At 49.4% G+C, this 22,563-nt stretch overlaps 3 protein-coding genes and 1 long non-coding RNA gene across 6 annotated transcripts in view; 2 read left to right on the forward strand and 2 right to left on the reverse strand.

Annotated features, from left to right (window-relative positions):
* trpm5 (transient receptor potential cation channel, subfamily M, member 5) overlaps positions 1-14,177 on the reverse strand; it is a 36,551-nt gene extending 22,374 nt beyond the window's left edge. Inside the window, exons 1-9 of one of the 3 annotated variants that reach the window (XM_030377329.1) lie at positions 13,975-14,177; positions 9,395-9,541; positions 7,785-7,852; positions 7,236-7,392; positions 6,043-6,223; positions 5,447-5,613; positions 4,697-4,874; positions 1,996-2,060; positions 430-615 (exon numbers count right to left, since the gene is read on the reverse strand). In XM_030377329.1, coding sequence (XP_030233189.1) covers positions 430-615; positions 1,996-2,060; positions 4,697-4,874; positions 5,447-5,613; positions 6,043-6,223; positions 7,236-7,310 — 852 coding nt within the window. In that variant the 5' untranslated portion in view covers positions 7,311-7,392; positions 7,785-7,852; positions 9,395-9,541; positions 13,975-14,177. Of the gene's footprint in view, positions 1-429; positions 616-1,995; positions 2,061-4,696; positions 4,875-5,446; positions 5,614-6,042; positions 6,224-7,235; positions 7,393-7,784; positions 7,853-8,585; positions 9,542-9,578; positions 9,727-13,974 lie in introns of all 3 variants that reach the window. The other 2 variants (XM_030377327.1, XM_030377326.1) reach the window with 2 other exon arrangements.
* On the forward strand, positions 11,759-12,769 carry LOC115558838 (uncharacterized). The gene is made up of 3 exons (XR_003979377.1): positions 11,759-11,922; positions 12,258-12,403; positions 12,497-12,769. It is a non-coding gene; the product is annotated as an uncharacterized LOC115558838 (long non-coding RNA).
* Positions 14,178-15,600: 1,423 nt separating the features above from the next.
* On the forward strand, positions 15,601-16,857 carry cdkn1ca (cyclin dependent kinase inhibitor 1Ca). Its single transcript, XM_030377347.1, has 2 exons — positions 15,601-16,342; positions 16,462-16,857. The coding sequence occupies exons 1-2, from the start codon at positions 15,775-15,777 to the stop codon at positions 16,554-16,556; spliced, it is 663 nt and encodes a 220-aa protein (XP_030233207.1). The 5' UTR covers positions 15,601-15,774; the 3' UTR covers positions 16,557-16,857.
* A 3,744-nt stretch (positions 16,858-20,601) lies between these two features.
* The window catches only part of kcnq1.1 (potassium voltage-gated channel, KQT-like subfamily, member 1.1), a 48,080-nt gene continuing 46,118 nt past the window's right edge, over positions 20,602-22,563 (reverse strand). The window contains exons 14-18 of the mRNA XM_030377405.1: positions 21,929-22,023; positions 21,634-21,680; positions 21,475-21,536; positions 20,904-21,188; positions 20,602-20,631 (exon numbers count right to left, since the gene is read on the reverse strand). Coding sequence (XP_030233265.1) covers positions 20,602-20,631; positions 20,904-21,188; positions 21,475-21,536; positions 21,634-21,680; positions 21,929-22,023 — 519 coding nt within the window. The remainder of the gene's footprint in view (positions 20,632-20,903; positions 21,189-21,474; positions 21,537-21,633; positions 21,681-21,928; positions 22,024-22,563) is intronic.

Below are 22,563 nucleotides of genomic sequence, written 5' to 3' on the forward strand. Positions count from 1 at the left end.
CCACAGTCAGCGGGCTGTTTATCAGCTCATGTTCACCATGTGTCCATACTGTCATTATGTTGTCTCGATAACACACACATACACACACAAACACCCACACTCACAGACACACACACACACACACACACAAACACCCACAATCACACACACACACACACAAGCTCACACACATATGCCGTTGTATTTGTTTCATCATACCCTTAAAATACACAATTAATCAATTCACATACACCAACGTGACGAAAGTATTCCTCGTCGTTTCATTCTAACCACCGTGTCCCTGCTGAGCCCTGTGTCCTCGTCTCTTACCAGTTTGATCCAGTTCTCCATGTGTCTAACTAGTTTGATCCAGTTCCTGAGGTCGGAGGCGTGGTGGTCTCTTACCAGTTTGATCCAGTTCCTGAGGTCAGAGGCGTGGTGGTCTCTTACCAGTTTGATCCAGTTCCTGAGGTCAGAGGCGTGGTGGGCCCCGGGGAAGGCGTCGGAGAGCAGCTCCTGGACGCTGTCGGCGTCCCATGAGCCCTTGCTGAGCAGGGTGACCAGGATGTCGGCCACGCCCCCCGACCCCGCCAGGATCAGCCAGGGGGAGGAGTTACCGATGCCCGTGATCATCCTCTGAGAGACGGGAGAGAGACAGACACACCGGAGAGACAGACACACCGGGGAGAGAGACAGACACAACGGGGAGAGACAGACACACCGGGGAGAGAGACAGACACACCGGGGAGAGAGACAGACACACCGGGGGGAGAGACAGACACACCGGGGAGAGACAGACACAACGAGGAGAGACAGACACACCGGGGAGAGAGACAGACACACCGGGGAGAGAGACAGACACACCGGGGGGAGAGACAGACACACCGGAGAGACAGACACACCGGGGAGAGAGACAGACACACCGGAGAGACAGACACACCGGGGAGAGAGACAGACACACCGGGGAGAGACAGACACACCGGGGAGAGAGACAGACACACCGGGGAGAGAGACAGACACACCAGGGAGAGACAGACACAACGAGGAGAGACAGACACACCGGGGAGAGAGACAGACACACCGGGGGGAGAGACAGACACACCGGGGAGAGAGACAGACACACCGGGGAGAGAGACAGACACACCAGGGAGAGACAGACACACCGGGGGGAGAGACAGACACACCAGGGAGAGACAGACACAACGAGGAGAGACAGACACACCGGGGAGAGACAGACACACCGGGGAGAGAGACAGACACACCGGGGAGAGACAGACACACCGGGGAGAGAGACAGACACACCGGGGAGAGAGACAGACACACCGGGGAGAGAGACAGACACACCGGGGGGAGAGACAGACACACCGGGGAGAGAGACAGACACACCGGGGGGAGAGACAGACACACCGGGGGGAGAGACAGACACACCGGGGAGAGAGACAGACACACCGGGGGGAGAGACAGACACACCGGGGAGAGAGACAGACACACCAGGGAGAGACAGACACACCGGGGGGAGAGACAGACACACCGGGGAGAGAGACAGACACACCAGGGAGAGACAGACACACCGGGGGGAGAGACAGACACACCGAGGAGAGACAGACACAACGGGGAGAGAGACAGACACACCGGGGAGAGACAGACACACCGGGGAGAGAGACAGACACACCGGGGAGAGAGACAGACACACCGGGGAGAGACAGACACACCGGGGAGAGAGACAGACACACCGGGGAGAGAGACAGACACACCGGGGGGAGAGACAGACACACCGGGGAGAGACAGACACACCGGGGAGAGACAGACACACCGGGGAGAGACAGACACACCGGAGAGACGGGGAGGGACACGTTTAGATCATATTCATTATGTACGGCACAGTGACAATGGTATTAGAGGGACAGAGAGAGAGAGAGAGAGAGAGAGAGAGACACAGACAGACAGACAGACAGACAGACAGACAGACAGACAGACAGACAGACAGACAGACAGACAGACGGTGGGGGGCCGTACGGTGAGGATGCGTGGCTCGCCGTGGACCAGCAGGCAGAGGACGGGGATCTCGAAGCTCCCGGCGCCTGAGGGGACAGAGAGTGAAGACATGAACCCCCGCCTCAGAGAGTGAAGACATGAACCCCCGCCTCAGAGAGTGAAGACATGAACCCCCGCCCCAGAGAGTGAAGACATGAACCCCCGCCTCAGAGAGTGAAGACATGAACCCCCGCCTCAGAGAGTGAAGACATGAACCCCCGCCCCAGAGAGTGAAGACATGAACCCCCGCCTCAGAGAGTGAAGACATGAACCCCCGCCTCAGAGAGTGAAGACATGAACCCCCGCCCCAGAGAGTGAAGACATGAATCCCCGCCTCAGAGAGTGAAGACATGAACCCCCGCCTCAGAGAGTGAAGACATGAACCCCCGCCTCAGAGAGTGAAGACATGAACCCCCGCCCCAGAGAGTGAAGCACCATCTGAACACCTTCCTAATGCACCACCACCACCACCACCATCTGAACACCTTCCTAATGCACCACCACCATCTGAACACCTTCCTAATGCACCACCACCACCATCTGAACACCTTCCTAATGCACCACCACCACCACCATCTGAACACCTTCCTAATGCACCACCACCACCACCATCTGAACACCTTCCTAATGCACCACCACCACCACCACCATCTGAACACCTTCCTAATGCACCACCCTTCACCACCATCTGAACACCTTCCTAATGCACCACCACCACCATCTGAACACCTTCCTAATGCAACACCACCACCATCTGAACACCTTCCTAATGCACCACCCTCCAACCCAGCAGTTTAACTCTTTAATTCGACGAGAGGCAAATTAAAGTTGATCAGCACTGGGGATCTCAACTGAACATGTAACACCACATTACACATGTTTCAAACGACTGTTAATTAGCCTTAATTAATGAGCGTGAGCTGCTAACCCGTCTGAAACACACACGCCCCCAAAGCGACTGTCAACAGATACTTCTGTCCCTGATTGCGCAGTAAACGGAAGCAGACAGATGAGTGTACGAGATGGAGCATCTGGCCTGAGGTTCTGAGAGGACCTCAAAGTGGAGGAAACGTTTACGTGTTGCTTGGCAACAGGCCCAGTCCAGTGGCAGAACTTTTGGTGTTGGTGGAGCCGGATAAACTGTATAATAAACAAACCAATCCTAATCTGTCATCCCTCGGTACTGTTAATTAATACAATGCGCTTGTAGAAGGGTTGTATAAAGTGATGGATATGGAGGTGGTGTTGACTGAAGATAAGAAGGACGTGATTCAGAACGGCAGCACTACAGAGGGACGGATATAGATATAGATACAGACAGAGGTAAAGTTATAGACATAGATATAGGTATAGATACAGACAGAGGTAAAGTTATAGACATAGATATAGGTATAGATACAGACAGAGGTAAAGTTATAGACATAGGTATAGGTATAGATACAGACAGAGGTAAAGTTATAGACATAGATATAGGTATAGATACAGACAGAGGTAAAGTTATAGACATAGGTATAGGTATAGATACAGACATAGGTAAAGTTATAGACATAGATATAGGTATAGATACAGACATAGGTAAAGTTATAGACATAGGTATAGATACAGACATAGGTAAAGTTATAGACATAGGTATAGGTATAGATACAGACATAGGTAAAGTTATAGACATAGGTATAGATACAGACATAGGTAAAGTTATAGACATAGGTATAGGTATAGATACAGACATAGGTAACGTTATAGACATAGGTATAGGTATAGATACAGACATAGGTAAAGTTATAGACATAGGTATAGGTATAGATACAGACATAGGTAAAGTTATAGACATAGGTATAGATACAGACATAGGTAAAGTTATAGACATAGGTATAGATACAGACATAGGTAAAGTTATAGACATAGGTATAGGTATAGATACAGACATAGGTAAAGTTATAGACATAGATATAGGTATAGATACAGACATAGGTAAAGTTATAGACATAGGTATAGATACAGACAGAGGTAAAGTTATAGACATAGGTATAGGTATAGATACAGACATAGGTAAAGTTATAGACATAGATATAGGTATAGATACAGACATAGGTAAAGTTATAGACATAGATATAGGTATAGATACAGACATAGGTAAAGTTATAGACATAGGTATAGATACAGACATAGGTAAAGTTATAGATACAGACATAGGTATAGATACAGACATAGGTCAAGTTATAGACATAGATATAGGTATAGACACAGGTATAGATAAAGACATAGATATAGGTATAGATATAGCTATAGATATAGACATATATATAGATATAGGTATAGATATAGATAGACATAGACATAGGTATAGATAAAGACATAGATATAGGTATATATATATATATATAGATATAGGAAGACGTATGGACATAGAGATACATAAATAATGTACATATACTCATATAGATAAACATCAATAGACAAATAGATACACAGACATATAGATATACATACATATAGATACAGATAGATATACGCATATGTAAATATAAATACATAATAGATAGATCGACGTGTAAACACAGACAGACACACACACACACACACACACACACACACACACACACACACACACACACACACACACACACACACACACACACACACACACAGACACACAGACACCCAGACACACACGGAGCCTCACCCCCGTGGCCCGTGCGCTGGAGGGAGATGTGTTTGAGCAGCTTGACCCTCATGTCGCTGGTGGCCCCGGGGCGCTGGGGGTCCTCCTCCACCAGCACCAGGTGGGAGTGGTTGCTGTCCAGGGCGTAGACCGAGCCGTGGGGCAGGTCCTGGGACTTATACACCGCCGGGTTGTCGGGCTGGTCGCACAACCGAGAGCAGAGCATCAATGGACGCACAACCGAGAGCAGAGCGTCACTGGACGCACAACACACACCAGAGGGTCACTGGACGCACAACACACAGTAGAGGGTCACTGGACGCACAACCGAGAGCAGAGCATCAATGGACGCACAACACACACCAGAACGTCACTGGACGCACAACACACACCAGAGCGTCACTGGACGCACAACACACACCAGAGCGTCACTGGACGCACAACACACACCAGAACGTCACTGGACGCACAACCGAGAGCAGAGCATCAATGGACGCACAACACACACCAGAGCGTCACTGGACGCACAACACACACCAGAGCGTCACTGGACGCACAACACACACCAGAGCGTCACTGGACGCACAACACACACCAGAGCGTCACTGGACGCACAACACACACCAGAGCGTCACTGGACGCACAACACACACCAGAGGGTCACTGGACGCACAACACACACCAGGCTCTGAGGTCCTCCTCTCTCTCCCCTCTCCTCCCCTCTCCTCTCCTCTCCCTCTCCCCCCTCCCCCCCCCCCTCCCTCCTGGTACCTTGGCGCTAAGCAGAGCCTCCCTGTTGTGGATCATGCTCCAGGGGGCGATGCCGATGGCGACCACGCGGACCTTGGAGGAGGTGGAGGCCAGGGAGTGGTCACGCACCGCCTGGCCCAGGTGCTTGGTGATCCCGAAGCGGAGGCCGTTGGTGAGGAACCAGGCCCCTGGGGGGGGGGGGGGAGGACGGGTTACAGGCCTGTAGGATGGGTTAGGATGGACCCTGGGGAGAGAGGACTGGAGGAGGGAGGGAGGAGGGGGAGGGAGGGGGGAGGGAGGAGGGAGGAGAGAGGAGAGAGGGAGGAGGGAGGAGAGAGGGAGGAGGAGAGAGGAGGGAAGGAGGAGGGAGGAGGGAGGAGAGAGGAGAGAGGAGGGAGGGAGGAGGGAGGGAGGGAGGGGGGAGGGAGGAGAGAGGGAGGAGGGAGGAGGAGAGGGGAGGGAAGGAGGAGGGAGGAGGGAGGAGAGAGGAGGAGGGAGGGAGGAGGAGAGAGGAGGGAGGAGAGAGGAGGGAGGAGGAGAGAGGAGGGAGGGGGGAGGGGGGAGGGGGGAGGGGGGAGGGGGGAGGAGGGAGGGGGGAGGAGAGAGGAGGTCCGTACCGGTGCTCTGCGCCGCCTTCACCAGCCCCTTCCTCACGGTGTTCCTCAGCCAGGGCTTCATCTGGGCCAGCTCGTCGCCGCCCACCAGCGCCACCACCAGGTGGGGAGGAGCCAGGCCCCACTGCTCCGTCAGCATACGGTAGATCAGCACGGGGTCTGTGCTGCTCTGCACCCTCACGAACTAGAGCGGGAACACAGAAGACCCTCAGGCCCTAGAGAAGACCCTCAGGCCCTAGAGAAGACCCTCAGGCACCAGAGAAGACCCTCAGGCACTAGAGAAGACCCTCAGGGCCTAGAGAAGACCCTCACACACTAGAGAAGACCCTCAGGCACTAGAGAAGTCCCTCAGGCCCTAGAGAAGACCCTCAGGCACCAGAGAAGACCCTCAGGCCCTAGAGAAGACCCTCAGGGCCTAGAGAAGACCCTCAGGCCCTAGAGAAGACCCTCAGGCCCTAGAGAAGACCCTCAGGCACCAGAGAAGACCCTCAGGCACCAGAGAAGACTCTCAGGCCCTAGAGAAGACCCTCAGGGCCTAGAGAAGACCCTCAGGCCCTAGAGAAGACCCTCAGGGCCTAGAGAAGTCCCTCAGGCCCTAGAGAAGACCCTCAGGCACTAGAGAAGACCCTCAGGCCCTAGAGAAGACCCTCAGGCACCAGAGAAGACCCTCAGGCACCAGAGAAGACCCTCAGGCACTAGGGAAGACCCTCACGCACTAGAGAAGACCCTCAGGCACTAGAGAAGACCCTCAGGCACCAGAGAAGACCCTCAGGCACCAGAGAAGACCCTCAGGCACCAGATAAGACCCTCAGGCCCTAGAGAAGACCCTCAGGGCCTAGAGAAGACCCTAGAGAAGACCCTCAGGCAATAGAGAAGACCCTCAGGCCCTAGAGAAGACCCTCAGGCCCTAGAGAAGACCCTCACACAATAGAGAAGACCCTCAGGCCCTAGAGAAGACCCTCAGGCCCTAGAGAAGACCCTCACACACTAGAGAAGACCCTCACACACTAGAGAAGACCCTCAGGCCCTAGAGAAGACCCTCAGGCCCTAGAGAAGACCCTCAGGCCCTAGAGAAGACCCTCACACACTAGAGAAGTGCCTGAGGGTGCCTGAGGGTCTTCCGTACCAGGAGGTTTTGATGCGTTCTCTTGGCCGGAGTGGGAGTGGGAGTGGGGGTGAACAGGTGAAGGTCTCACCTTAGCCTTTGTGCGCGTGGGGCCGGTGAACTCCACGTCCCCCACCCGGCCGGCGGCCCACTGGCTCCTCTCCATGTCCTCTCTCCCCGTCAGGCTGCTGGACCGCCGGGGGCCAGGGTCTCCCGGCGGGTCACAGCTCTCGCAGCCCAGCAGGCCGCTGAAACCATGACAACAGAGGATGAGCTGCGGGACGGTGGCGGGTGGGGACGGACGTCTCTGATGACCTGCCGACGCACCTCCGGTCTGCAGTCACACACAGCAGCACCGCGGGCACATGCATGGACACACAACGCTGTCGCACACACACACACACACACACACGCACTCTCACACCCACATGCACTCGCACACACGGGCACACACCAAGACGTACACGCAAATACACACACACATCCAAACGCATACACAAACACTCACGCAAACACACACACACACACACACGCACACACTCAAGCTCACACACACACACACACACAGACACACACACACAGCAAACATATAATAACAATCACACACTCGCTTGCACGCAAACTGAGAGCCAGCTCATACCTGTGCTCCTCGGACCACTCCAGGTAGTCACCACATCGCAGACATCGGCTCTGTGAAGGAAACGTCTTCTAGGAAAGATAAACATGAAGACAACCAGACACATCATCATCTACGGTTCCTGTGAATCAGAATGGGATTCCTGCGCGCGCTCCGGCCCCTGAGTGGAGGGCTGGGGTGCCTGGGGATGCCGGGGGGGCCGGGTTGGGGGGGGCGCTTGGGGGGGGGCGCTGGGGGCCGGGGGGGGGGCGCTGGGGGCCGGGGGGGTCCTCAGGGGGCCGGGGGGGGGGCGCTGGGGGCCGGGGGGGTCCTCTGGGGGTCCTCTGGGGGCCGGGGGGAGCGCCTTGGCTCGATGCAAAGCAGGGAGCTCTTTCATTTGCACTTGACATGCAAATTGACTTCCTGCCTTTCATTTGCACAACCAGTCCTCTCTTGTGTTTACCTTCTCTCCATAGTGCACAGAAAGAACACAGAGATACACCAGGGTGACAAGTGTTAAACACCAACAGCACTCGCACAATGTAGCACCAAAAAGATAACATCCCTGACTAAGTCAGCAGGTACTTGCTGTTTTCCCATTTAGGTTGTTGTTGTTAAGTAGTTTTTTATAAATGGCCTGAATTAACTCATGGCCTGTTTTTGAACTCATTTCCATACAGACTCTAAAAACGATTGAAAATCCAATGATACTACATCAAACGTGCAGTTACCCCTTATAGTGAGTGTTGTAATGTACGCCAAAAACATTCATTCATTTCCATAAATGATGGGGATCATGGGCCATAATGAGCCAATGATACCTACCACATTGTTTGCAGATTCTTGGGGACACTTGTGCAGGCATTAATCGTCTTCTGGGGATCTGATTTGACTAGCGCCGCATGTTTAGATAGACGAGGACTACTGCCCATGCAAAGGAGGACATTTGCATCCCCACGCAACGAGAAAGAACCAGCTCCCCTCCTGCACACCTTCCCTTGACAGCCTGTAAATGTGTGTGTACGTGCGTGTCTGCGTGGGCATGCCTATGCATATGCGTGTGTCGTGGGCATGTGTGTGTGTGTGTGTGTGTGTGAGACTGTGTGTGTGTGTGTGTGTGTGTGTGTGTGTGTAAGACTGTGTGTGTGTGTGTGTCCATACACACGCCCCGTCTTATAGGGAGGTTTTCTCTAGCTTCATCTGTCTCTCTCCGTCTATGCACCCTTTGGTCTGACAGAACACAATCCTCCAGAGGCCTAGACAGAGCCTGCTGTCTGAGAGTCTCGGGACACAGAGATGTGCGTGTGGGTCTTATACTAACACAATTAAAAGTTCAAAACTGCCAAGATTCATCAATGGCCAACATCACAATTACTGACAAGGGATAAAATGCGTATCATCTTTTGTCTACAATACACAGTCTACAAAGATGGCCCATAGGAACGTTAATGCTGTGGCGATACATCCCACACAACCCACTGCATGGAGAACGACGGTGCGGGTACTCTGGTGTCGCCGCAGTCATCCTGGACGCGCGCCGGTTGCCGCTCTGCAAGTCGTCACGACCCTACCAGCTCATTAAAGACATGTACCCAACAAAGACATGTACCCCAAAAAATAAACTACACTAATACATCACTGAGCAGCTTTGGAGGAAGTACGGCCGTGGCTCCAGCGGCCCTGTAGACCCTGCCGGCTGTGGATGAAGCAGCCAGCGCTGGGCGGGCAGGAAGCAGACGCTCAGCTCAACCTCCCCTGGCACCCAGGCCGCCGTCTGGGTCCTAGGAGCAAAGGAACCATAGGAACGTGTTTACTCACCATGGGAGTGTCTTTAGTCCCCTGCATGCTGTTCACAGGCCGGCCTCAGGGAATCCAATGGGCACTCTCTGACCATCCGGGATAGGGTTAGGTGTACAGGTGAACCACGCCCGGTCCTCCTCAACCAATCACAGACCACGGCCAGGGCCTAATCATTTGCATGTCGGCCACAAAGAGATTATATTGACCCAATCATCCTTTCGACAAGTTCGGCAGTTGGTTCTGATGTTGAAAGGTTTTCTTTGCATGTCTCAACAAAAGGCCACACTCATGGCCAGAGTTGTATACTTGTATATAAAAGCTACTTTGGCATATATCCAGATATAGTAAATCAGCTACACAATTACAATTAGGGCATTCAGCAGACGCTTTTATCCAAAGCGACTTACATCGGTTAATACACACATTGACACACCGACGGCAGAGTCAACCATGCAAGGCGCCAGCTTGTCAGGAGCAGTTAGGGTTAAGTGCCTCGCTCAGGGACACATCAACACTCAGCTAGGAGGAGCTGGGGATCGAACTAGCAACCTTTCAACCTTAACCTTCTCAAGCTATAAAGCTGCAATCAACGTAAAGCAAGTGCCTTTAAGGATGGTTCTCAATTAAAATTTTGGATTATCCATTTTCCCTTTTTATGTCATTGGTTCTTTACTTTAATGATAATGCATGTTGATATTGATTATGGTTACACATTTTGATATTATAATTGATACACAGGAGATTTGCCTCACAACGGTAATATTACTCCGCCATTGCGAAAACAACCACACGCGAGACTTGCCTCAGGACCGTATTACTCCGCCATTGCGAAAACAACCACACGACGGAACTATCTTAGAGATGTAAATCTGAAGGAGGAGAACGAGAATTTAAACGCATTAAATTAATTCAAACGAAACACAGTGTGGATTTCCTCACAAAACAAATACATTTTAACTAACGTGGTTACGTTGGATAATAATGTTTATTACACGGGTCTTCTCAATACCGTGGAACGCTCTGTTCACTTTTATTTTTTCACAACTTCCGGCGGTGAATTATATTTGATAATTCACAGTTGCCAAGTGTTGTGTTCCTATGACCGCTGTCAGGGAAAGTGGATATTTTGCCGACTTTCGTATCACTCCGCCAACAGTCTCTAACCCTAAACCCCAGTGTACTCGGTTGCTAAGCGACGTCAACATCTTTGGCGGACTATTTCTCTGCTGATGAACACTACGAATGCTGGCAACAAATAATTAATTTAATTGTAAAAATTCGTTTTGGAAGTTGCCGGTAATAAACAAAATAATGTATAGAACGTCGCAGTTCATTATCGAAAATAAGCCCCTTCAGGGGGAAGCAAGTCCCCTCCGCTTCCCGTTGACATGAGGACGCTTGCGGGTAAAAACTGCAACATATTTTATCGGAAGTGCCTTTCGTTTAAACGTGACAGCCTTTTTGGGGCAAAGAGCAACATTCAAGTTAATTGAATAACTGAATTCATACAGAATCTTGTATGAAAATGCCAATTTAAAAATAAATACACAGGAATACAAATGTTCTACAACACCCACGGAAGAAAGTGTACCTATTCTAAGCTAGGCTGCACATGAGCCTCCTTGACACTTATTTATTGTGCCAATAACATGATCTTTTTGAAAACGCATCCAAGTAATGCTTTACAATATTACATCGGAGTTGCCCTGGTTTTCTTATGAATGTTGGTATCCACAGGGCACATGCGAGGAATTCGAAAATATCAGCTGTGTGCGTTTGTGCTTTCTTCTAAATAATGCATTCACCATACATGGCATATACAATCACAAATAAGGATGACATAAATATTTTTAATTTCTCCATGGTTACTATTTTGCAATTTACACTTTTCAGACAGCAAACATTGAAAATTATGAACTTCATAATGTTAGAAAAAGATAGTGTACTGGGTTGCATTAGATACTGCATGTGTTGTTACCAATGAATGTGTAATGGTGAATAACTATTAACATGAATCTCTTTCATCTAAGCTGTTCAGGTAAAGCCTCAGATGGTTGATGTGGGGACTCAAACCGGAAGGTTTGAGATAAGAAGATCGACTCCACTGGCCAGTCCTGAACAAAGTATGTGTACTAATAATTACTTGTGTTATGAGATGCGACCGACTATATGACAGAATATGTTTCATGCAGGATCACCAGCAGCCACTAAACTGGAGAGTAGCTGCCAGGAAAGCACTGGTGAAAGATGTTCGACAATTGTCACCTCAGCATCAGACATTCTCCCCGGAGGCCTACCATTCCCTCATTCTGCACTTTGCTCCCAAACACACTGGTTTCTCTTTTCTTGGGATGTACAGCAGGTAGTGTTATCACTTAAAAGTATTTGATACTAATAAAATTTGGTATTGTGACATTTTTTTAATTTCAGGATATTGCTATACTTTTGTACTTCTGTGCATCACTAACAGCAGGTAAATGGTGACGGAATGAATATGGCTAAAAAGTAATGTAGTGTTGTATAGCAGACTAAAATGTTATTGATAACATCATTACATATTGTGCGCAAAAGTTGAGTCATTGTCTTAGACCCATTTGAGCTGAAAACATTAATCTCATGTATTGTATTTCTATTGCATTAGAGACTGCGTTGGGTTAACTTTGGAGACCAAATTTTCTATTTACTTGTCTCCTACAGACTTCTCTTGGCGGCTCTACATTTCAACAGTAATGGCAGAGATGTAGCTCGAACCAGTGAGGGTGAGGTATGCTACGCCATTTGCTACCCGCGGTTTCGGAAAGGTGGCTGGGTAGTCCGCCCTATCAAGGAGAAACCATCTTACGGTTAGTAGTTTCACAATATCTTTTGTGAATCTATCTTTTTTTATGCAAGTCAACCATGTTACTAAATGTGTTCTTAACATTTCTCTCCTCAAGGATACGCAACAAATCTGATGGTCTCTCTGGTAGAGGAATACTCTAGATCACCACAGGGCCTACAAGGAAGCAGTGCTGTCTTGTCTTGTGCTGCCCCGCCCCCCCTCACAGGATGAGGCACTCAGCCTCCATCTCTCGCACGACACTTGCGTTTTAACATGTAATAAAACATACGTGAAAAATTGTGAGAAAACACGTATCGGTACTCTTTAGTTAGTTTATTATCCTAAAAAATAGGCTAACCCTAATAAAAAATAAGAATGCACAATGGCACCTAATTTCCTGTGCAATGACAAATAAATCTAATCTAATACATTTTACAAGTACCGTTTGTTTCACTATTGAATTTATTCATCGTCTTCAAAACGGGGCCACTGGAAACCTTTATATGCTTGTCCTTCTCCTGCAAACTGCTACTTATTGCTGCAACACATGAAGGTATGGCTTTCCTGATGTCCCTGCCTAGAACTCCGTACGCCCAGTGGACAACCTGCCTGTATGTTGTGTATCGGAACTGTCTGGTGGAGATGCGGACATAATTTCATTTTGATCCTACCATATTTTCATAGTAAACAATTTCAATGGTAAATATTGCTTGTCTTGTTGGCTGATATTCTACTGTAGTACACAACACCAACGTTGTTTTTATAGGAAGTAAATGGAAACCTCCGTTTACAAAAACCTGCTTAACAGGATTTACTGTTTTGGTGTAGAAAAGCTGGTTCTTTAAATTAGTTAAATTATTTTTTGCTCAAAACCTACTCTGGTCTGCTGGCTTGGAGAGGGCCAAGCTCCTGTCTGAAGTTATTGCAAGCTATCTGTGAGGCAGGCAATATCTTCTGGGGGATCTAGGTTATGGGCAAGGGACCAATAGGCGTCGATCTCCCTACTGCTCAAACTACACTGCTCACGGCATAGCCTCACATCTACCACACAAGCACATGTTAAATAAAATGTGGTAAGACAAACTCACTCTCCTTCCCTTCTTGTAGCTCTAATAGTTGGTGGAAGGCCTTGTAAGAAATGACATGTAGACTACTTATTTCCTAAAGCTTAGGTAAGTGAGACACACCATCCTCCATTTATGCACAGTATAGGCTGTCAATTAGATGCAATTTCTCGGCATGCCTTACACCCAGTATCTCTGCATGTGACAATAAAATATCCTTGTAACAATGACGATATTTACATGAACAGCATATTCCCGTCCTAATCGGAACACCAACTGCTTTCAGACACGACCTCCGCAGTACTGTATGCTATCTAATTTACAGCTATAGCTAAAGCTATAGCCTACCCTACTACAGCATTCATTTAACATCTGGGATCTAAAACAAGACAAATGTTGCTGGTGACAATCTACATGAATGCTTAAAAAATGCTCAACAGCAATATTGCTAAATATATTACAAATACTGCAGTGTGATAAACATGAAGACAACGTTAGCCACCATTAGCTATAGCCCATGGACACTCACCAAGACACCTGCCCAATTCTCCACCGATTCTCCTCACACCACAACTCTATCTCTCTGTCCATTGACCCTTCCCCTTACCTCTGCCTGACCCCTCTCTCGCCTAGGAGGCTCATAATTGTATGGCAATGGCCCATCGTAAGAGCTGACAATCTCTTCACTGTCTGACTCCATTACGAAGAGATGATGTGTTTACCTGACGATGCGTCACTTCCGGTCACGTCCGGTCAGAGCGTTTTTTGAGACGCGGAAGTAATTTTACTCACAATTTCTTTCAAATACTTTTTAAGTGCACATTTATGATTAATTCTTTCACGCCAATCGAGTTCCTATATTATTTATCTACACGTTCATCACAGGGTTCTTCAAGTTGAAACATGATGGGCTACATGGGCATAAACGCAAAAATCTGAAACCACCCTCCAGAGTGGATAACTTGAATGGAGTGGCGAAGTCACGCCCCTTCCGGTAGAGCTCATGGGACCTATGAGATCGAAAAATATGAACGGGTGTCAATGGAGAGAAAATAATTATTTTCTGGTCCCAGTCTTTATATGCCCTGGATTACACATATGATGTTTGTGGATTTAAATGATAATTTTTCATGCAAAGAAAACTAAACATTTTCGTGAAGAAGTTTGATAATTTTAGGTTTTATGTGAGGCCGCTTTGTGAACTACAGCTCTTCGCTGCTCTCGATGCATATGATATACGTCACCACACCCGCACATGGAACTCGGCACAGAGATGGCACATAGAGATGGCACATATCTAAAACTCTCCACATGCCCCGACTTATAGTGGTTTTCACCTCTTTCTATGCTTTTATCCTCGCCTTGAAAAAAAGTGGTGAAGTGGAGCAGAGAGATCGTCATCTCTGTGCCGAGTTCCAAGTGCGGGTGTGGTGACGTATATCATATGCGTCGAGAGCAGCGAAGAGCTGTAGTTCACAAAGCGGCCTCACATAAAACCTAAAATTATCAAACTTCTTCACGAACATTATTAGTTTTCTTTGCATGAAAAATGATCATTTAAATCCACAAACAACATATGTGTAATCCAGGGCTTATAAAGACTGGGACCAGAAAATAATTATTTTCTCTCCACACCCATTCATATTTTTCGATCTCATAGGTCCCATGAGCCCTACCGGACGGGGCGTGACTTCGCCACTTTATTCAAGTTATCCACTCTGGAGGGTGGTTTCAGATTTTTGCGTTTATGCCCATGTAGCCCATGTTTCAACTTGAAGACCCCCGTGATGAACGTGTAGATAAATAATATAGAAACTCGATTGGCGTGAAAGAATTAATCATAAATGTGCACTTAAAAAGCATTTGAAAGAAATTGTGAGTAAAATTATATATATATATACAGTATATATATATATATATATATATATATATATATATATATATATATATATATATATATATATATATATATATATATAAATGTCTAAACATAAATGTCTATACCATATATTATATTATAATCTATAAATTATAGTAAAGAGAGACCTTTCTGCGACTTCTCTGTTGTCTTCCTATTTTTTTCTCTTCTTTCTTTTCTTGAGATCAAAGCCGAGGTCATTTTAGCGGGATCCCACCCGGTCCTCATTGGAGCAGATCGGGTTTGGTCAGCCAATCAGAGTGCTCCATGATGTACACAAACACAGCAGCGTGGAAGAGACCCTTAAATAGGATCCTCACAGAGGAGTCTACTCTGCATTAAGCCCCCTGAGGAACAAGACCTCATCTCCAAACCTCCTATCAGGAAGACCTCACAGACCAGGAGAACATCATGACTCGTTCCCTGGAGAGAAGGCCCTCCATCGCTCCTCAGACCGAGGAGAACACCATGACCCTCGAGAGGAGGCTCTCCAATGCTCCTCTCTGTAGGAACCTGTTCGGAGCGGTGGACCACGAGCAGACCGGGGAGAACCTCATGACCCGGGAGAAGAGGACCGCCACCGCTCCTCTCTGTAGGAACCTGTTTGGAGCGGTGGACCACGAGCAGCTGAGCCGGGACCTGAACCGGCAGCTGGAGGAGATGGCCGAGCGGGACCAGCGGCGATGGAACTTCAGCTTCGACACAGAAGAGCCTCTAGACGGAGAGTACCGCTGGGAGACAGTGCCCTGGGACCGGACCGCCTCGTTCTACCGGGGGTCTGAAGCGGGAGAGGATGAAGTCACGGAGGAGATCCACGTCCGACCAAATCGTCTCGACGATGAAGAGAGCAAAGCGAGTCTCGCCGAGACGAACCGGGAGAACATCTCCAGCGTCTCCAACACGCTGAGGTTCCCGAGTGAAGGAACCCCCGTCCGACGGAAGAGGACCAAAGCGTCCCCGGACAACGCCCGCATCACAGGTACACCCCGGCCTCCATCTCTCAGTGTACATGTACATTAACACATTTACAGCTGTTATTTACTAAAGTGTATGGAAAACAAGAACGAGTACTCATTGTATATTTCTTTTTCCTTCCAGATTTCTTCGTGAAGAGGAGGAGATCTTCAGACTCCAGGCCCCTGAAGAGTCCTCTAAGTTTCCCCAGCGAAGCTCTTTGGAAAGGACTGCGCTGATCGGAGGCTCTGCTGCTAAAGACTTTCTCCAGTAGTGTGGTTCCTCCGCGCACGGACACCGATGCTACAAACTAATTTGGACATTTTATTTTGTTTACTTCATTCCAACTAATATCTATGATTTATTTAATTTAGCTTTATGGCTTCAATTTTACGCATCAATGTTTTATTTATTCATTTATTTATGTTATTCTATTATTTAAACTGTTTTATTCATGTTTATTATTCTCATCTCTTCTGACAAGGTTTTTTAATTTGTTTTTTCACAATGTCTGGAAAAATTAAACCTATCTAAATGTCAACATAATTACTGGACTCCTTGTCTTGGTTTAACATGTTGAACCGTAACCTCACATGCCGAAACATTCCCAACAGTATGTCTTATGCAGATCGTATTACACAACACATTATATCATATATCTTTAAATAATAATAATAATATTGTTTTAAAATATTAATTCATGTTGCTGTTCATAGCCTAAAAAAAGATCTATGTAGGCTATGATTACCCTGAATATAAACAAATGTTGACAGTTCACCACGACCCAGATCTTCTAGCCTAATGCACAACTGCTCAGGGAAGTTTACTCAAACGCAACCAATCAGAGATCACCAGAAAGAATACGAGTCTAGTCCTCAGACAATCAAAACAAATAAGGGATTGAACGATAAATAAATATAAAATGTTTGCATGTTTGAGGGATTAACACGATCCAGCATGATATAAAACCTTTTGAGAGAAATGATGAACATGTAGATAGGTTCAGGGTTCAACCACTGTTGGATTGTTGAAGACACCATCTGGAACGGGGGCTTGAGAGAAGAGACAAAGGCAACAAAGGAGAGTGTGCCGTCATTTACACCTGAAGAGAGCCTGACTGGAGCCTGCAGAGCGCCTGAAAAGAGCCTTTATGGGTCAGTGCTCCCTGGACGTCCCTCACCTGCCTCTCTCCTCTGAAGCCTTCCGCCCCCCCCCAGCTGTGGGGGAACGTCCTGCTACGAAGCCCTGGCAGCAGGATGTGTGTCTCTGGGTTCCACACATCGCTGTCCTGAGCTCAATGGATCTCAAGGGGTGGTTTGATGTTCCCCTGCACTCATGAATTCAAATGAAATGTTTCAAAATATTCTAACCTTAAAATGCATTTGATTTCCTATTGCAAACCATAACTATTTGCACGAAATATACACACACACAGAAAGACACACACACCGACAGACATCGCACACAACCATCTCTACAGATATAATACGGTCAGTGGTAGCACGCGGCTGTGCGGGGGAATGCGATCAATAGTGGGGGCAGTGTCTCCACAACAGGAGCAGATGGCTTCTGTTTGAATCCCACCAACAAAGACTACATCTAGTTTACAGTCAGCTAATCAGGACCAGAGCGTCCCTCAGGGCCGGGTCATCGGCCCCCTGGAGGACCCAGAGCCCTGTTCTACTGCGATTTGACACGTCTCAGGGCCGAGTCATCGGCCCCCTGGAGGACCCAGAGCCCTGTTCTACTGCGGTTTGACACGTCTCAGGGCCGAGTCATCGGCCCACTGGAGGACCCAGAGCCCTGTTCTACTGCGGTTTGACACGTCTCAGGGCCGAGTCATCGGCCCCCCGGAGGACCCAGGACCCAGCCCTGTTCTACTGCGGTTTGACACGTCTCAGGGCTGAGTCATCGGCCCCCTGGAGGACCCAGAGCCCTGTTCTCCTGCGGTTTGACACGTCTCAGGGCAGAGTCATCGGCCCACTGGAGGACCCAGAGCCCTGTTCTACTGCGGTTTGACACGTCTCAGGGCCGAGTCATCGGCCCACTGGAGGACCCAGAGCCCTGTTCTACTGCGGTTTGACACGTCTCAGGGCCGAGTCATCGGCCCACTGGAGGACCCAGAGCCCTGTTCTACTGTGGTTCGACACGTCTCAGGGCCGAGTCATCGGCCCCCTGGAGGACCCAGAGCCCTGTTCTACTGCGGTTCGACACGTCTCAGGGCCGAGTCATCGGCCCACTGGAGGACCCACAGCCCTGTTCTACTGCGGTTTGACACGCCTCGGCCCACTGGAGGACCCAGAGCCCTGTTCTACCGCGGTTTGACACGCCTCAGGTACGTTGTTAATGATGGAAGCATTAACTCTACAGTCCAGCGTTGGGTTGAGGTGTGTCAGTGGGTGTGAGGTCGACTCCCAGAGAGATGGAGAGCGGAGGAGATGTGCGAAGGACACAGAACCGAGTGTGTGTGTGAGGAAGGAAAGCGTGTGTGTGCATTTCCTTCAAATACAATTGCACAAACATGCAGTCAGCAGAGAGCACTGCAGTGACGGCAACAGGTCTCAGTTTAAAATCACCTCTGTCTGCTTGAAAAATAACTCTGGGACAAAAAATGTAGAATACATTGTGAGGGCTAGGTGTAAAGAAAAGGGTCAGAAAGAGTTCCTTCCTCCGCTGCCGGGCTGCGCGTGGAGGCCAGGCAGTGGCCCGTTTCCTCTCTCAGTGTCCACCAGCGTTCTTAGTGTGTTTGCTCATTGTCTCTGATAGAGCCAATAAACACCACCGTCCTCATACAGCCGCCTCCCCCGCCCCTCCCCTCCCCCCCAGGACAATGCCCCCCCCCGTCGGGCACAAAGCCCGTCCACACTTCCACCCACTCCGGAGGGCGCTGGCGGCGGGGGCTGGCTGGGGGCAGAAGGCTGCCCCAGATGGTCCCTTGGTTCTTCTTTCATCTGGTGGGGCTGTGGAGGAATGTCCCGGCACCCCACGGCCGCCGTGTATGGGGGGGTCACCCGGCGGACCCCAGTGTATGGGGGGGTCACCCGGCGGACCCCAGTGTATGAGAGGTTACCATCTGCTGCTAAAGGTCATCTGGCTGAAAGACCCCGCTATTAACCCAGGGGAGCCCCCCCTCCTCCCTCCCCCAGGGCACCAAGGAGGGTAATTAACTGACCCATACCCCATTATATATATATATATATATATATATATATATATATATATATATATATATATATCTTTATCAAAGGGCTTCAGGTGCAAGTACTGCAAGAATGTAATTTGGTTTTGCCTTCTGAGCATTTTTGTAAAGTGTGTAAGTAATAGTTTATTACTTACACGCTTTATTACCTAGTACAATATCGCAAAAAAAAAATCTATCTAAATCTATTATCCTATATAGGTGAATGAAAAGACACATTGATAACTGACAAAATCGGTAATTGAAAGGAAATATTTATAATCTTCAATCGAGCAAATAAAACATAAAAAAATTGTAATTATTGATTATCTTAATTCATTCAAATGATGGGTTTCAAATAATTAAAGTTTCATAAAAATCAAAACGTAAAATTAGAAAATAAATATATGCTAATAATAATGTCAAAAAGCATATTGAGTATATTAGACCAGAATGTTAAATTATGCACATTTGCAAGCAATGCATGGAAGGATTAACAGCAATGCGCAGATATCGTTATCATCGACGAAGGATTTGAACGAAGGATATGCAAGTCTGCAGATAATTAAGATATTTTCTAGGTGTCCTTGGGCTTGTGTGTTTTTAAATAAAAGTCAAATGGATGATATTGGTGTGAAAGGGAGACATCCATGATAACAAGTGATCCTTATCTATAATCACGTTCCCACACATCGGCCTACGGCTCTGAGCGTATCGCAACAACATAAACAGACAGACAGACAGGCAGACAGGCAGACAGACAGACAGACAGACAGACAGACAGACAGACAGACAGACAGACAGACAGACAGGCAGACAGACCTCTGATATGAGGCTCATCGGCAGAGGTTCACTCTGCTCAGCGTTTGTCCTTCAGATCTCCTCTCTCACCCTCGTCTTTAAACAACGAGGATCAGGTAGAGGAGGGGGGGGGGGAGGAGTGGTGAGTGGGAGGGGGAGATGAATTAGGCCAGGAGACACTAGGGGGCTGCAGGAGAAGAGGGGGGGGGGCATAGCAACAAAGGAGCAGACAGGAGAGGTAATAGAGAGAGATTAGCTCCAGATTCATGTCGGATGCATCGGATGGAGCACTGCGTGATCCATCGTTAAAAGGGGATCAGGGTTGGAACGGCGTTCTGGGAGGGGGGCCGGGGGGGGCGGGGGTCCAGGGGGGCCGGGGGGGGTCCGGGGGAGTCCGGCCTCAGGAGCTGACCTGGTCCACGGTGCTGCTGCTGAGGACTGCAGGGGTGGAGGAGGAGGTGGGGGCAGTCTGGGAGGTGGGGGTGGAGGAGGAGGTGGGAGGAGTCTGGGAGGTGGGGGTGGAGGAGGAGGTGGGAGGAGTCTGGGAGGTGGGGGTGGAGGAGGAGGTGGGAGCAGTCTGGGCGGCGGTGGAGGAGGCGGTGGGGGCAGTCTGGGCGGCGGTGGAGGAGGCGGTGTAGGAGGCGGTGTAGGGGACGGAGGAGGGGGGGGCCAGCTGCTCGTAGCCGGGCAGCTCGTCGGCCCCCCGGCCGGGCGGCCCCCCGTCTCCCTGGACTGGGAGGACGTTCCAGGTCCTCCCTCCCTGCGACGGCCGCCTGCCGTCCCGCCGCCCCCCCGCGGGCTCCGCCCCGCGCCCCCCCGGTGGCCTCCCCGGGTCCAGCAGCAGCGCCAGGGAGTCGGCCACCCGCCGCAGGGTGTGGTCCACGTGGCTGATCTGCTCACAGCGGGGCGGGGCCAGAGAGGAGAGGAGCACGCGTCAGGGAAAGCCTCCGATGAACGGTGGCGGCATTAAGGGGGTGAACACCAGTGGCACTCTGCCCTCCCCAGGGGGGAGCTCAGAGTGTCTGTGTGTCTCTGCCCTCCCCAGGGGGGAGCTCAGAGTGTCAATACAAAGAATCAATTAAGCAATGTGCACCAGCATTAGCTGCTGGGGCCGAGATCGTCGTGTACGGACAGACGATGTGTTCAGATATGGAGAGGAGCCTTCTTCAGGGCCCTACCTTCTCCTCCATCCTGTGGAGACGGGCTCCGATAGTGTTTGTTCCTCTGTCCTTCAGTCTGTCTGCAGGGAAATAAGAAGCGAGGCGGAGAACCAAACAATGAGACCAGCACAGCGGCGCCATTATAAAGATACAAAGATCGATTCCAATGGGCCGTACCTGACGAGGTCTGGAACAAAGTCAGCTTCCCCAGGGACTGGTCCATGCTGCAGGAAGAGAGGAGGGATTTGATTCAGAGTTTATAGCTGTCGTCATCTCTCTCCCTCCCGCTCCCTCTCTGTCTCCATTAGTCACTCATTCGCCCTCATTTCCTCATGAAGCATCGATTCAATGAATACGACCCGTCTTGGAGGGACTCCCCTCCTTCACTCCATACTGCGGAGTCATCCTCTCCTCCGTCCGTCCGCCCACCGGCTCCTAACCCTGACCCCAGAGGAGAGCGCGCTGCGTTCACCGTCGCTGCAGCTCCTTGATTCGCACCATGAGGTGGAGATGCCCCTGGGAGTACTGCTCGATCACGTCCCTCACGTCGTACGGTTTCCGCGCTTGCTGTAAAAAAAGTTTGGCCAGAGCGGTGGAGCGCGTCATTACCTTCTCCCAGTCGCTGTACGCTTCAGATCTGTTGAAGGAGGGCTCTAGCCGTATGGAACAGAGAGACTCTGTTTTATTGTGCTTTATTGTGCGACTCCCTGTATCTTCTGTCTCTCATTGTTTATTTCTGTGTTTTGTGTATTTTTTAGGAGCTCAAAGTATGCGGGAATGGCATGAAATATTTTTGGATGAAAATGTTTCCTACCCGTACACATTAACCTAGCGGCTACATACCCGTACACATGAACCTAGCGGCTACCTACCCGTACACATTAACCTAGCGGCTACCTACCCGTACACATTAACCTAGCGGCTACCTACCCGTACACATTAACCTAGCGGCGGTAAGCTACCCGTACACATTAACCTAGCAGCGGTTAGCTACCCGTACACATTAACCTAGCGGCTACCTACCCGTACACATTAACCTAGCGGCGGTTAGCTACCCGTACACATTAACCTAGTGGCGGTTAGCTACCCGTACACATTAACCTAGCG

Source organism: Gadus morhua, chromosome 14 (genome assembly GCF_902167405.1).
Source record: "Gadus morhua chromosome 14, gadMor3.0, whole genome shotgun sequence".
NCBI classification, from domain to species: domain Eukaryota; kingdom Metazoa; phylum Chordata; class Actinopteri; order Gadiformes; family Gadidae; genus Gadus; species Gadus morhua.

What these genes read in the sequence shown, in the direction of transcription:
- cdkn1ca (XM_030377347.1), top strand. Translation starts at nt 15,775, where the DNA reads ATGACTCGTTCCCTGGAGAGAAGGCCCTCCATCGCTCCTCAGACCGAG. An exon ending in GGACAACGCCCGCATCACAG is followed by an intron (nt 16,343 to 16,461) that starts GTACACCCCGGC and finishes TTTTCCTTCCAG; the next exon opens with ATTTCTTCGTGAAGAGGAGG.